Source organism: Ambystoma mexicanum, chromosome 5q (genome assembly GCF_040938575.1).
Source record: "Ambystoma mexicanum isolate Mex_15411 chromosome 5q, UKY_AmexF1_1, whole genome shotgun sequence".
Lineage (NCBI taxonomy): Eukaryota > Metazoa > Chordata > Amphibia > Caudata > Ambystomatidae > Ambystoma > Ambystoma mexicanum.
In genome coordinates, this window is record NC_090933.1 from 133,767,160 (window position 1) to 133,779,804 (window position 12,645).

General features: G+C 41.9%; 1 protein-coding gene across 2 annotated transcripts in view; it reads right to left on the reverse strand.

Moving 5' to 3' along the window:
• Window positions 1-12,645, reverse strand: part of ATP9B (ATPase phospholipid transporting 9B (putative)) — a 3,609,114-nt gene that overhangs the window by 1,565,374 nt on the left and 2,031,095 nt on the right. For both annotated transcript variants that reach the window (XM_069620656.1, XM_069620655.1), the window contains exon 12: window positions 2,887-3,047. In XM_069620656.1, coding sequence (XP_069476757.1) covers window positions 2,887-3,047 — 161 coding nt within the window. The remainder of the gene's footprint in view (window positions 1-2,886; window positions 3,048-12,645) is intronic.

A 12,645-nucleotide genomic window follows, 5' to 3' on the forward strand; every position in this document is an offset into this window, starting at 1 on the left:
GAGAGAAAAAGTGTTCTGGAGAATCCGGTGAAGGCAAAAAGGAGATGGGATGAAATGGATTGTTTCCGAACAATAGAAGGAGTACGTTCGGGGTCCAATCCCAATCCGTTGCAGACAGTAGACAGGAAACTAGGTTATCTGAGTAAATATCTAATAAAGTTTCCTGATTGGAGAATCCAGAACAAATTCCTAAGACTCAGGTTGAATGTTATTCATACAGCTGAAGTTCTGGCGGGGAGAAGGCTGGGGGAAACTGCCAGAAAACTATGTCAGATCTACGAAAATCCGGAAGCTCAGTCTATTAAACACCTTCTAATGTCCTGTGAAGGCACAAGGAACGCTAGATTGCTTTTCTTTAGCAAATTTGTTTTCAAAACAACTCATTACATGCAAGAATTATTCGGGGAAAGACTGATTGATGGTTACTCTCAGCGCATGACAATAGCTGTGATCCAAATGCTAGAAAAAATTGAGATTGTGTTGTAATTGAGAACAGGTAGGCAAAAATGTGTAAATCTCTGGAGATTTTACATTTGGTTTTTATTCAGTAGAGAGTTTTTGTACAAGGGGAAGAGGAAAATGATTTATGGTTTAGATAGTTAAATGTAAATAGGAAAGTTGGTTGGTACATTAAGGAAATGCTTCAGGGATAGGATTGATGTAATGTGTTTTATTTTTCCTTAACTACTATATAGGTTGTAATAATTTTTTCTGATTACGTTTTATTTTATGAATTGTTCTTTTTTCCTTTTTCTTTTTTCTTTTTTTTCTTTTCTTTTTTCTCTTCTCCTTTTTCTTTATTTTTCTCTTTCTTTTGACTTATTTATATTCTTTTATGGTAATCTATGGAAATGTTGATTGATTGTGTGGTTGTAGAAGGTTAAGATAAACAAATACAATTAAAAAAAAATGTAAAAAAACAAAGAGCACTTCCATTACGGCCGACCACTAAACTGTCTATGGCTATGTCTGTCCTAAAGACAAAGTGTGGGCTTGCAGCTCGTATAATTGGTAAACTAAAGCTTTGACAACACTACTGACTGAAGTCGCTAAGAAAGGGCATAAACGCATCCAACAACTTGCATTTTGTACCTCACCTTTTCATTAAATGGATCAAGAAAAACATAGGCTTAGCAAAGCTCTAGAGGGCACTATACAAAGAGAAGCCAGACCCCCATAAAAATGGTTTCAGAATTTTGACTGCCTACAAACGATCTCTGAGAGGCTTGGTAAGGGCATCATATACAAGGTTTATATAAATAAAATAAAGTTTCTTGGAAATAGATTTTCAGCCACAGCTTTTGACAAGGCATCTCCCCCAGTGACATCTTCCTACTAAACAAGTTAAAGACTTGATAACCTTTGACTAAACCACAAAGGCATGCACCCTACTCAAGAAAGTGTTATTTTGTGGAAACATGTTGGTTTCTCAGCATAGCTACCTAGCAGTCTCACTAATTGGGTGGAATGACTCCACTGCTCCTTGAACTTGAAACAGTAACACCAGCATTCCTGACAATACAATTAAATCACCCTTATGTCTTGCTTAAATGTAGAAGAAAGCTTGAAGAGAAGTGCGTACCTATATTTAAAGGTTCTGTTAAGGCCATTGTTCACTTTATAGTGCATCCATTCCATAGTTATTCGTGTTTATACCTTCTCATTCTGTATTGCTGCCAAACACAGAGTTTTTCTAATGATTCGAACTCCATGTGGACTTAAAAAGATAGTTATAACTTCTCTAGACCAGATGTAGTTGCCTATAGAGGTTTCACATTCCATTGTCACATCTTAATGCAACATGAATTGGCCTGAGAAAAGACTGAGTTCTTTCATTATAAGCCTAGTTAGAATTTAAAACAATGTAAATCAAAAATGAAAAACTGTCCTTAACAAAGGAAAAGAAAATGATTAGTAAAATATGGCCATAAAAGCAAATGTTAGGGCCCAACATAAAAACTAAATATGGTCACACTAATGTGACAGCCTGTGCTGCTGATGCTCTGCCCATCCTCCAGCGAGTCTTTCTTGGAATATATTTTCCACACTTGGGTTGCCTTTGAATGTGTCCTTGGGAACGGACTATTTGCAATGAAGAGTTCTGAGAATTATCAGCATTTGAGTGAGTATTTTTCCGTCTGTCAGGCTGTTCGTGCGTCACTCCCGTGGTGATTCAGACCCTAAGCATATGTGGATCATTGTACATTTGCTGATTCGAAGTTCTTGTGAGTTTTAAATTGTTATGGTACATGAGCTGCAACGCTTGTATCATTGTGTTTTTACTCATCAGATGCACTGGAAAACAAAATGCACTGCAGAGGTAAAACAAATCTAAATAAACAGCTGATTTCTCTTTTGAGGGGTTAAGAGCAACCAAGGGAATGATGAGGGTGATCCTCTAAATCATGCAAATGCAGTCAACAAATCTCTGAGGACATTTAAGTACTCCAGCAAATTCCGACAAATGCGATGTTTATTAGTGACTAGCAGATCTACCATTGCTTCATAGCATTACATTACCCCAGGAATTGCTTTAGTTCTCATGGCACACATGAAGAATTCTGCTCAAATAAAAACCTGCAAGAAACCGAAAAACCACAAGCAGGAATTCTGAAACAGATTAATGTTTTTTCATATTCTTCTCTTTAATACACTGCTAAAATAGGACATGGCTGTATACCGTTCAGGTACAAGGAGTAGATAACATGATAATGTATACACACACACAAACAGAATTACTTTGTACAGAGCGTGCAAAGTGATCTCTGATGAATCAGCACAATTCTTGATATAATTGCCTTGCCCGCAGAACAGAGTATAACAAGTTAAAAAAGCCCCAAAGAGCAGAAATAAACATATGCATTATTATTGGTTCCATATACGTACCTGATGGGAATAATGTAGGAAAAAAGCAGTAGAAATCGGAATAGGTAGCGATACCAGGGTCCTACAAATCCTTGCAAAGTGACCATCACAAATGAGAGAGCAACAAGAGCCAAAAACAAGGCTTTAGTCAATTGATTCAATTCAAGGTCCAGCAAACCAACCTGGAAAAAGCAAAATAGAAAGCATGGGTAAATGCAGTAAAGATGGATTGGTGAAATGGATACATTAGAATGAGAGCAATTCCCTCTGGTGAAGCTTCAGCAAGTGATCCCTTCTATTTAATGCATGATGAGTACCACATAATCACGCCATTTCTTCAGTGCACTGCTGTTTATGTGCATATGAAACAATCAAAGCATTCATATTAACTTCATTATTTTATGAATAACAAATTACACTTTGTTGTGTTTTCTTATTTTTTTAAAATAAAATGTTTACAAAGCACATGTTAAAGTATGGCATCTTTTTGCTATGTGGATGTTTTATGCTATCTTCACAATGCTCTTCTCTGCTTTGAAATACCATGCTACCCTGCTTTATGTTATGCTACTCCAAGTCATGTTTAAGATGCAGGAATATGTGCTATATCTGTCAGGATCTGTGCGTTTGGTTACAAAATCTAAATGCATGTGAACTTGAATTTATGATTTTGATGTACACCTTACCTTTTAGGTGGGTGCACCCATCTCCCACCCACAACCCTGTGTGAACTTCCTCTTCCTCCCTCACTGCGTCTAAACCTAACCGCTCTGGTGTTTTTTCAATTTATAATTCTCCCTTCTCAATTGCAATCTCGTAACCAAATTTGAATGTCCTTGTTTTTAAGAAGGTTTTGGTCAATTTACATTTTTCATTTTTTGTCTTTTCACCCCTTCTTTTTATTTTTGGCACACGATGCCCGTTTTCGTAAACTTTGCATGCTAGGGTACGTCATGTTATATTATGTCATTTCACATGAATGTCTAATGTCATGCACTTTGAAGCAGCAATATGGTGGTAGGTAGCTCCCTAAAATCATCAAATAAATGAACAATACACAGGAGCGTCTCAGTTTATTAAAAAGGCCATAAAGCGCAAGTGGACCTGCAAAAGTACGATCGAAAGGAGAATTTACAGCCCTGCTTGGACCTTAAAACTGCTCGATGCCCTGCAGTCGAGGACAAGACAAATAGTCAAAGGTGGATTATGCCGATGAACCCCCAAAAGAGCCCAGCTTTAACCCAAGAGGAGTCCTCCCTCACACGTGTTACTAGTTGGTTTCAAGAACTGACAGAAGGCGTGGTCCAGGGCATTGCTCGAGGGGAACCACGGTTCAAAATCCACCAATGGTGGCTGATGTGTGGAGGTACAAGGGAACTGCCCCCCTTTATTTAGGAAGGAGATGTCAGTTTATATTCAAATTGTAAACTTACATGTTTCTCCAGAGGATGTATACCATAATATTGAGAAGCTGGCATGGCATTGGAAGTCTGGTCCAACCGCCTCACACCGGGGCACGAATAGGGGACTCCAAGAGACGATGGGTGGGCAATCTAGGTCGCCGTGTGCATGGAGGCAAGAGCAGGTAGTTGCTGAAACACTTTTTATGTATGCATACAAGGAGTCGTTTGTGTGTGTGTGTGTTGTAAGGGTGTGTTGTAAGGAGGACATGAACATTGATTAGTAATGAATATAAAGAGAAAACTTAACTTTCTTCAACTCTACGAGGGGTTTCCCTTCCTCAACTAAAATGCTAAGGTTTCGGTCAGGATGTCTGTATAAATCAATAGTCCACCTTCCTGTGTCAAAAGGCCTACTTCTGTCCCTCACACTTATAACTAAACTAAAGAGGTAGTGGATCTTCTTGATCCAGAAGAATGGCTCCCTTCCTATGGACAGCGGATCACAGTTTGTTAGGTGGGATCTTCACCTGAGGGAATGACTCACTTCCCCAAGTTGCAATCACTTTCCAAGGTACAAAACAAAGTTCCAGGTTGTAATGCCAAGAAACATTAATGTTCTCAATTCAACTCAAAAGATAAAGTTCCAATTCCAAAATCAACATCCCTTATTGACCATAGTTGCTTCTTCACTATTGGGTTCCCGGAGAATGCCTCCCTTCTCCAGGTATCTTGTGTGAGGAGTCAGAAATGTCAGACGGATAAATAAGTAGAGGTTTCTCTCAAGTAGCCATCTTATTAAATGATAATGGGTGACATAAACACCTATCTTGCCCTAACCTAACAAGGATGTCCCTACCTGAAAAACTAAGGCAAAAGGAAAGTGACCTAATGTCCAAAAGTATATGTCCTTCACAGTAATACATACAACAAAAATCACACAGGAATTATATGGTTATTTCAGCTTTACAAAATCTGCGAAACCTGAGGGTATTCTCACTCTTAGATCCCCTGGATCCTCTTCTCAAGTGGCCAGGCAAAAGCCATCGCTCTTGGATCCCGACCCTGGGGGCAGAGAAGTAAGGGAGGATCACCTGAGTGGAGGGTCTTTGGAAACTGGGAGTGGGGTATCCTTAGGAGAGATATGGTTTCATCTTATCCTGTCGAAACTCAACCAAACCCTGCCCCGACCTTTATAGGTATTATAACGCCGTTCCCCACATACAACACTTAACAGTACAGAGATGAAGAAAAGACCACTAAGAGTAATTAAAACCAGACACTATCACCACTTTGGTACTGAGACGAGGAAGATTCCTGCAGGGAGCTGTAAGGGTCAGGCATGTCCCTTTAATTATGGTCAGGCAAGTCTCATTGGAGGCCCATATCTGCAGCCTGTTGAGGGTCTGCAGGTGTATAAAAAGAGACTAAGAAAGCAGAGCAGAGAGCAAGAAGGAGGCCTTTGTGGAGGAAGCCTGCAGGGGACCATGCTTCAGAGGAGGCAGCCGCGGTGGGACTGGACAAAGAGCCAGAACGCCAGCAAACTTCCCCAGAAGATTTACACAGCCTGTAGCAAGGGAACTGTGAAAGTATTTGCAGTCTGGGAGCCTCCGTGAACCGTGCTCAGCAGCAGGAGCTACGAGAACGCACCAAGGAGAATGGACGCTGTCCACGTCCAGAAATCGGCATTCAAGCGACAGACAAGCGGAGCGCAACAGAAGGTGATGCCACAAGCAGGTAACAGTCAGGGGAAGACGGGTGAACGCCGGGGCGCTCCTAAAAGGTTTTTGAATACCGAACCAAATGGAACCTTAAAGTTTACACAAAATAATGCTTACTGAATAGCGAACTATTTGGAACTTTAAAAATTACACGAAACAAGGCATATTGAATACCGAATTAAATGGAACTTGAAAATTAAGCAAAACAATGCTTATTGAATACTGCAATGAATAGAACTTTGAAATACAGTGAGATCAATGCATTTTGAATACGGCATCAAAGGGAACATTATACGAAGCGGCATGCATGTTTATCAGACACTGAATCAAGTGAAACACTGAACAGAAAGTAAGCATTCCGAGTATGCAATGGAATAAGCCCAAGTAATAAAAGTGAATAACCCAAATTCCAGGTGAAATCAGTTACAGAACAGGGCATAAGGGTGACAGAGAAACCTAAGAAGGTGGGTGTGAGTAAAACACCCTAAACTAAACTTTTATGAATGAATGCAGAGTGACAAAGCCAAAGACTGGAAATGATGTCAGACCACTGATAGCAAAGCCAAGAGGCTGATAAGGTAAAGCCAGAAGATTGTAAAGGTACAGATCGAAGTCAAGAGTCGGGATGCTGGTTGCGTGACATGTGATGGGTGGATTGTTTGGACCGGCAACTGCACCTAGACCAGTGAGCACTACATGTTGGAAACTTAAAGACATTATGATCATGAAGATAAAGTCTTGGGGAAGGGAACCCTGAGACTTGAGAAGCTGCCTTGTGTAGTCTTGAGAACAAAGCCTCAAGACCTTTTTGCTTTCTATGAACTGTATTGCTTGGAACTTGTGGGAGGGAAACCCAACAATTGGTTTGGAACTATATCATCTTGAGCTGAAGAAAGGTAATCATGAGTCTCTTTTGTGGAACTTTCTTATACTTGGGAAAGGAAGGCTGAAAGCAAGATGCAGGCTGAAGCTACGAACTTTGAGTTGAACACTATTTCTTTCAATTTGGACATCCCCACACATTGGTTAGCATTAGTTGTGAAGGCAAGTATAGGTTTTGGACAAAGACACACCTTCAGGTTGAACTCGTGGACTCTAACTTTCCTTACTTTTGTTCAGGTAGGGAAATCCCACCTTAGCATAGGGAAAGTTAGGCCTTCTACCATCCTGATATTTAATTTAATAAACTATCTTATTTTTAATTTTAAGTCTGTTGTCTGTGTCTTGCTTCATTATGCCTTCACGAAAATAACGTATACATTCAAACACAAAAGTTATAAATGAGAATCCTTGAACTAGAGTTGCATCCTCTTCCCCTGGTTCAATTCAGGATGTTTAAACCAAAGTTCAATGTACAGAAAGGTCTTTTCACTAGCCAAGTTCCACTCCAGATATAATACAATTATTTTCCTTCAATACGTCTTGTACTTTGTCCCAGTACTTGGCAAAGTCTTAGTTCCAAAGAGCTTGTCACACTTAAAGACGTTTCCACAACCTCCTACTTTGCAAACCAACAAGACTTTGTCTTCACACACACAGTGAGAAGTCAATGTCATTGTTCTTTTCTCTGAAGGCCAATCACTTTATCACATCTTATTTTCTCCTTCATAAAAAAGACTTAAGTGACGATGGTTCATTCAAAAAAATATGTTTTATTCAGCAAACAAGGTAGTGGAATTGCAACTTCTTTTCCACCAAAACCGTATACCACATTCACAGTATTTCAAAGTATCTTCTTCCTATGCCACTCATCTGCCAGGACTAACTACTAGTTGTCTCTTTCCTGGTTTACTTGCATGCCAGGATACAACTCCTACTACTACAACGTGTACTATTTGGTAAGGCTTGTTCCCAACTTTCCACACTTAAATCCTCAATGAGGAAAGTTTAATTAACAGCAGCTTCTTGGGTTAGTATTTTGACTTTCAACACACATGACTTAAAAAGGTATACTGCACAAACTGACAATGATTCTTATATTGATCGGGTTGCATAGACAATGCATGTTACAGTTCTCTCCGCCCTGATCCTTTTCATAAGGAGGGTTTTTCTCCTGCAGTTTCAGATTTCTTTTTACACAACCTATTGTTTTTTAGCAAAGTAGTTTTTCTTTATTTTTTTTTAAACGTGTTTTTATTGCATTTTAACATATCAACCACAACACTGGGACGACAGGTCCTGACCCTATCCCTTTCCCCCTCAGCTCCCCCGACCCCCCCGCCGGAAGGTCTCTGTTCTCATGTCCTTCAAGCATAGGGGCGTCGTTGAAGCTATGTGAACATGTCCAATATTCTTATTTTATGAGGGCACCATTGTTGCATGTAGTCACTCTGAAGGTATTCCAGGGTCGCCCCCAGTCCGTGCTGAATTTCTGGCAGTCTCCTTGAATGTTATAGGAGATGCGTTCCAACGCTAGGTGCGACCAGACCCTTTGTAGCCATTCAAAACTTGTGGGTGGTGTTTGCTTTAATTTTTGGGCTATGGCTAAACAGGCCGCTGTTAGGAGCCCCATAACGTTTATTTTCTGTGTTATTGTCAGTGTTTTATCCTGAGGGTTCCACAGACCGCACATCCATATCTCCTCCCCTAAATCGTACGCTCCCAGGAACATTAACTGCATTTGGGATTTCAAGTCTGTCCAGAACTGGTGGGTTTTCGAGCAGTCCCACCAGACATGTCTCCAACTGCACTCTGCCCTACACTCTCCAGCACTTGTTTTGTGTGGATTTGTTCATTGTATGCAGTCTTTCGGGCGTGTAGTGTCATTGGATCATGATCTTAGTCCACATTTCCCTTGTCTGGACTTCTCTTGTTAATTTGGGGATGGCCCGCCAAATGTATTCCCACTGTTCTTACGTAACATTGCCCCTGAGCGTGATGTCCCATCTCTTCATGTATTGCCATTTGGTCTCTTCGGTTGGGGCGTTCAGGAACTTGTACATGTCTGACAAACTTCTTCTCCCCAGTATGTGTCGTGATATACGTTTCAAACAGGGTTAATTATCTTGATGCCCCCTGTGTGATCCATGGGGAGGACAGCCAATGGCGCAACTGTTCATATTTGTATCTGTCCTTAGGTGTGAGGCCGAATTGAGCTTGGCACTCTGCTAAGGATCCGATCTGCTGACCCTGGAACATGTCGCCTACCTTTGTGCAGTCCGCCTCTTCCCATTTATGGTACGCTCCTTTCTCCATGCCCGGCTGGAATTCCGGGTTTTTGAACAGTGGTATAAAAGGGACCGGGTCTATCGTCAGCGTTCCTTTTCTGGATGCTCTGTTCCATATCTCCAACGTTGCTTTCATGACTTTACTTATTTGCACGTTCTGATGTCTGTGTTCTTTTTTTATCCATAGTAGGTGGCGAAGTCGGGTCGTCGACACTGCCTTATCTTGAGCTACCCATAGCTTCTGGGATACATCTGGGATCCATTTCTTCAGGACCCACAGGCTGGGCGGCCTCATAGTATTTCCAGAAGTGTGGTCGTTCCCTGCGCAGTTAGGACCATGTTGGAGAGTCTAGGAGGCTTTTTACACCATATGTATGCAGAGACCGTTTTGGTTAGTGTTTTGAAAAACGAGGCCGGGAGTCTCATGGGGAGCGCCTAAAACGCGTAGAGAATTCAGAGGAGCACTGTCATTTATATTACTGTGATCCGCCCCCACCATGAGATTGACAGGGGGTTCAATTTTTCCAGGTCCCTCTTGGTCTTTTCCAGAAGTTGGGGGTAGTTTCCTGCATAGAGTTCCTTTATACTGCTGGTCAGTGTGACTCCTAGGTATCTGACCCCTCTCGCTGCCACTCTGTTGTAGGACCTCTGCCTGCCGCTTGATGACCTCTTCCGGCCAGAGTCAGTATTTCAGACTTTTGTCTGTTGATTTTCAGTCCAGAGATGGTACCATATGCCTCTATTTCCTGTAAAAGCAGCGGTAGTGACCGCAACGGGTCGGTTAGTGCCACCAACATATCGTCTGCGTATGCTGCGATTTTGTGTGTAGTTCCCCTCCATGTCTATGCCTTTGATGTCTGGGGTGTCTCTGATGCGTGCCAGGTGGGGTTAGAGGAATATGGCGTATAGCAGCGATGATAGTGGGCAGCCATGTTTGGTCCCTCATCCAATCTTAATTGTGTCTGACAATTCACTGTTTACCGCTATCTGGGTAGTGGGTGAGTTATAATTAGCTCGGATCATCTTGATGAATTCCTTTCCTATACCCATTTTCTCCAGGATACAAAAGAGCATGGACCACTCCACTCGGTCGAACGCTTTTTCCGCGCCTAGCCCTAAAAGTATGGCCGGTGTGTGTGTGATCCCTATCTTTTCGATCAGGTGGCTTATCCTTCTTGTGTTATCGTGGGTCTGCCTGTTGGGGATAAACCCTGACTGGTCTTGGTGCATCCATTTTTGGAGGACCCGAGATAGTCTGTTGGCTAGTATTTTGGTGGGTGTGCAGTCATAATGTCGACATCAATAATGTCGACAGTCAAAATGTCGACAAATTAATGTCGAAAAACAATAATGTCGACAAACAAAAATGTCGACATTATTCGATATTTTTTCGACATTAATTTAATGTATGCATAATTAAATAAATAAATATATATATGATGTGTTGAGTATGAGGGGTGGTTGGGGGGTGTGGGGGGGTGGCAGGGGGGTGTTGGGTGAGGGGGGGGTTGGGGGGGGTTGGGGGGGACCCCCCCATAGTAAATACAATTTTTATTTATTTAATTATTGAATAAATAAATAAATAAATAAATAATTGGTATGTGTTGAGTATGAGGGGTGAAAGGGTGGTTGGGGGGGTGTGGGGGGGCGGCAGGGGGGTGTTGGGTGAGGGGGGGTTGGGGGGGGGACCCCCCCATAGTAAATACAATTTTTATTTATTTAATAATTGAATAAATAAATAAATAAATAAATAATTGGTATGTGTTGAGTATGAGGGGTGAAAAGGTGGTTGGGGGGTGTGGGGGGGGGGGGGTGGCAGGGGGGTGTTGGGTGAGGTGTTGATAGTTTTAAGGGTTTATAGTCATAATGTCAACAAAAAAAAATGTCGACATTTTTTTTTCGAAAAAATGACTTTTTACATTATAAGTATAGGATGTCGACATTATTATTTTCGACATTTTTTTTCGACATTTTTGTCTGTCGACATTTTTTTTCCGACATTATGACTATAAACCCTTTTGGTGCACAACTTAGCGTCCAAATGTATTCGTGCAGTAGGGCGGTATGAGCTTGGGAGCTCCAGGTCTTTCCCCTGTTTGTGGAAGACTAGAATCTTCACCTTGTTCATGGACTGTGTTATGTTAGCTGTTGCCTTAAAACATATTGAATAGTTCTGAAAGGGTCAGGACTAAACTCAAATTATATATTTTCTAGAAATTTGCAGTACACCCGTCAGGGTCTGGGGCTTTAATGATAGGGAGTTCCTGTATCACTCTGGACACCTCTTCTTCAGTGATTGGGCCGTCTAGTTTTTTTTTTTCTTCTTCTGTAATTGACGAGAGCGTGATTCCGTCTAGGTAGATATATTGTTCTGCCTCCCTGGGATTGTCAGAGGTATATAGGGTTTGGTAAAAGTCTTCCCCGATTTCTGTAGTTAATGTCCTCACTTGTCCATTCGCGTCCTTCAGCGCTTTAACTGTTTGATTCTGTTGTTTCCCTTTTAGCTGTCTGGCCAGAAGTTTGTCCACCTTGTTCGCTTTCATGAAATACCAGTGTTTCATGTGAAGTAGGCTCCTCTCTGCACGTTTGGTGCAAATGGACTCTAATTGCCCTTGTACATGCCTTCAGTTTTGACGACTGGTTTTGAGACATTTACACCTTTATCTCTTGTAGCTTGGATTCAAGTTCGTCTTCCCACTGACATCTCGGTTTATCCCTTTGTGCCTTGAGTGCTATGAAGTCTCCGCGTGTCACTGCCTTGAAGGCCTCCCAGAGGGTAGCCCTTGAGGTTTCTGGTGTGTCGTTATTCGCAAAGTAGTTTGTTATGTGTTCTCCGATCGATTCCTGCATGACTGGGTCCTGTACAGTTTCTGCCGGTAGTCTCCACCTCCACAGCCCCGTTTGGCGACAGGTCAGATGGATAAACACCCACAGTGGGGCATTATCGGAGAGCGATATTGGGCCTTTCTCTGCTTGTTGTATCCTTCCCAGGAGACCTGCGGAGGCCCAGATGTAGTCTATTCTTGACCTAGAGTTATGAACGTGTGAGAAGTGCGTAAAACCCAGGGTCTGCCCCCTGACCCACCACCAGGTATCTTCCAGCGTCAGTCTCTCCATGAACCATTTCAGTGCCTTTGACGGCCCTCCATGCCCCGCCTGTATGTTTGAACGGTCCACCGTGGCGTCCCATGCCATGTTAAAGTCTCTGCCTAGTATCACCTCTGCCTTCGCAAAGGTTTCCAGCTTGTTCAGGCAATCCCTTATGAAACCGTACTGCCTGGTGTTCGGGGCGTAGATTGTTTTTTACATTTTTTTTATTTTTATTGGCAGACGATTACAGCAAACAAACATGTCGAGGCATATCATGCAATCAGTACACTTACAGGGTACAATGTACATGCGTAAAAGAAGGTACATCAACAAGAGGGGCAGGCAGTCCGTCGTAAAATACCATGCCATTCAAGAACATTCCTGTAATACCTGGGGTGAGTC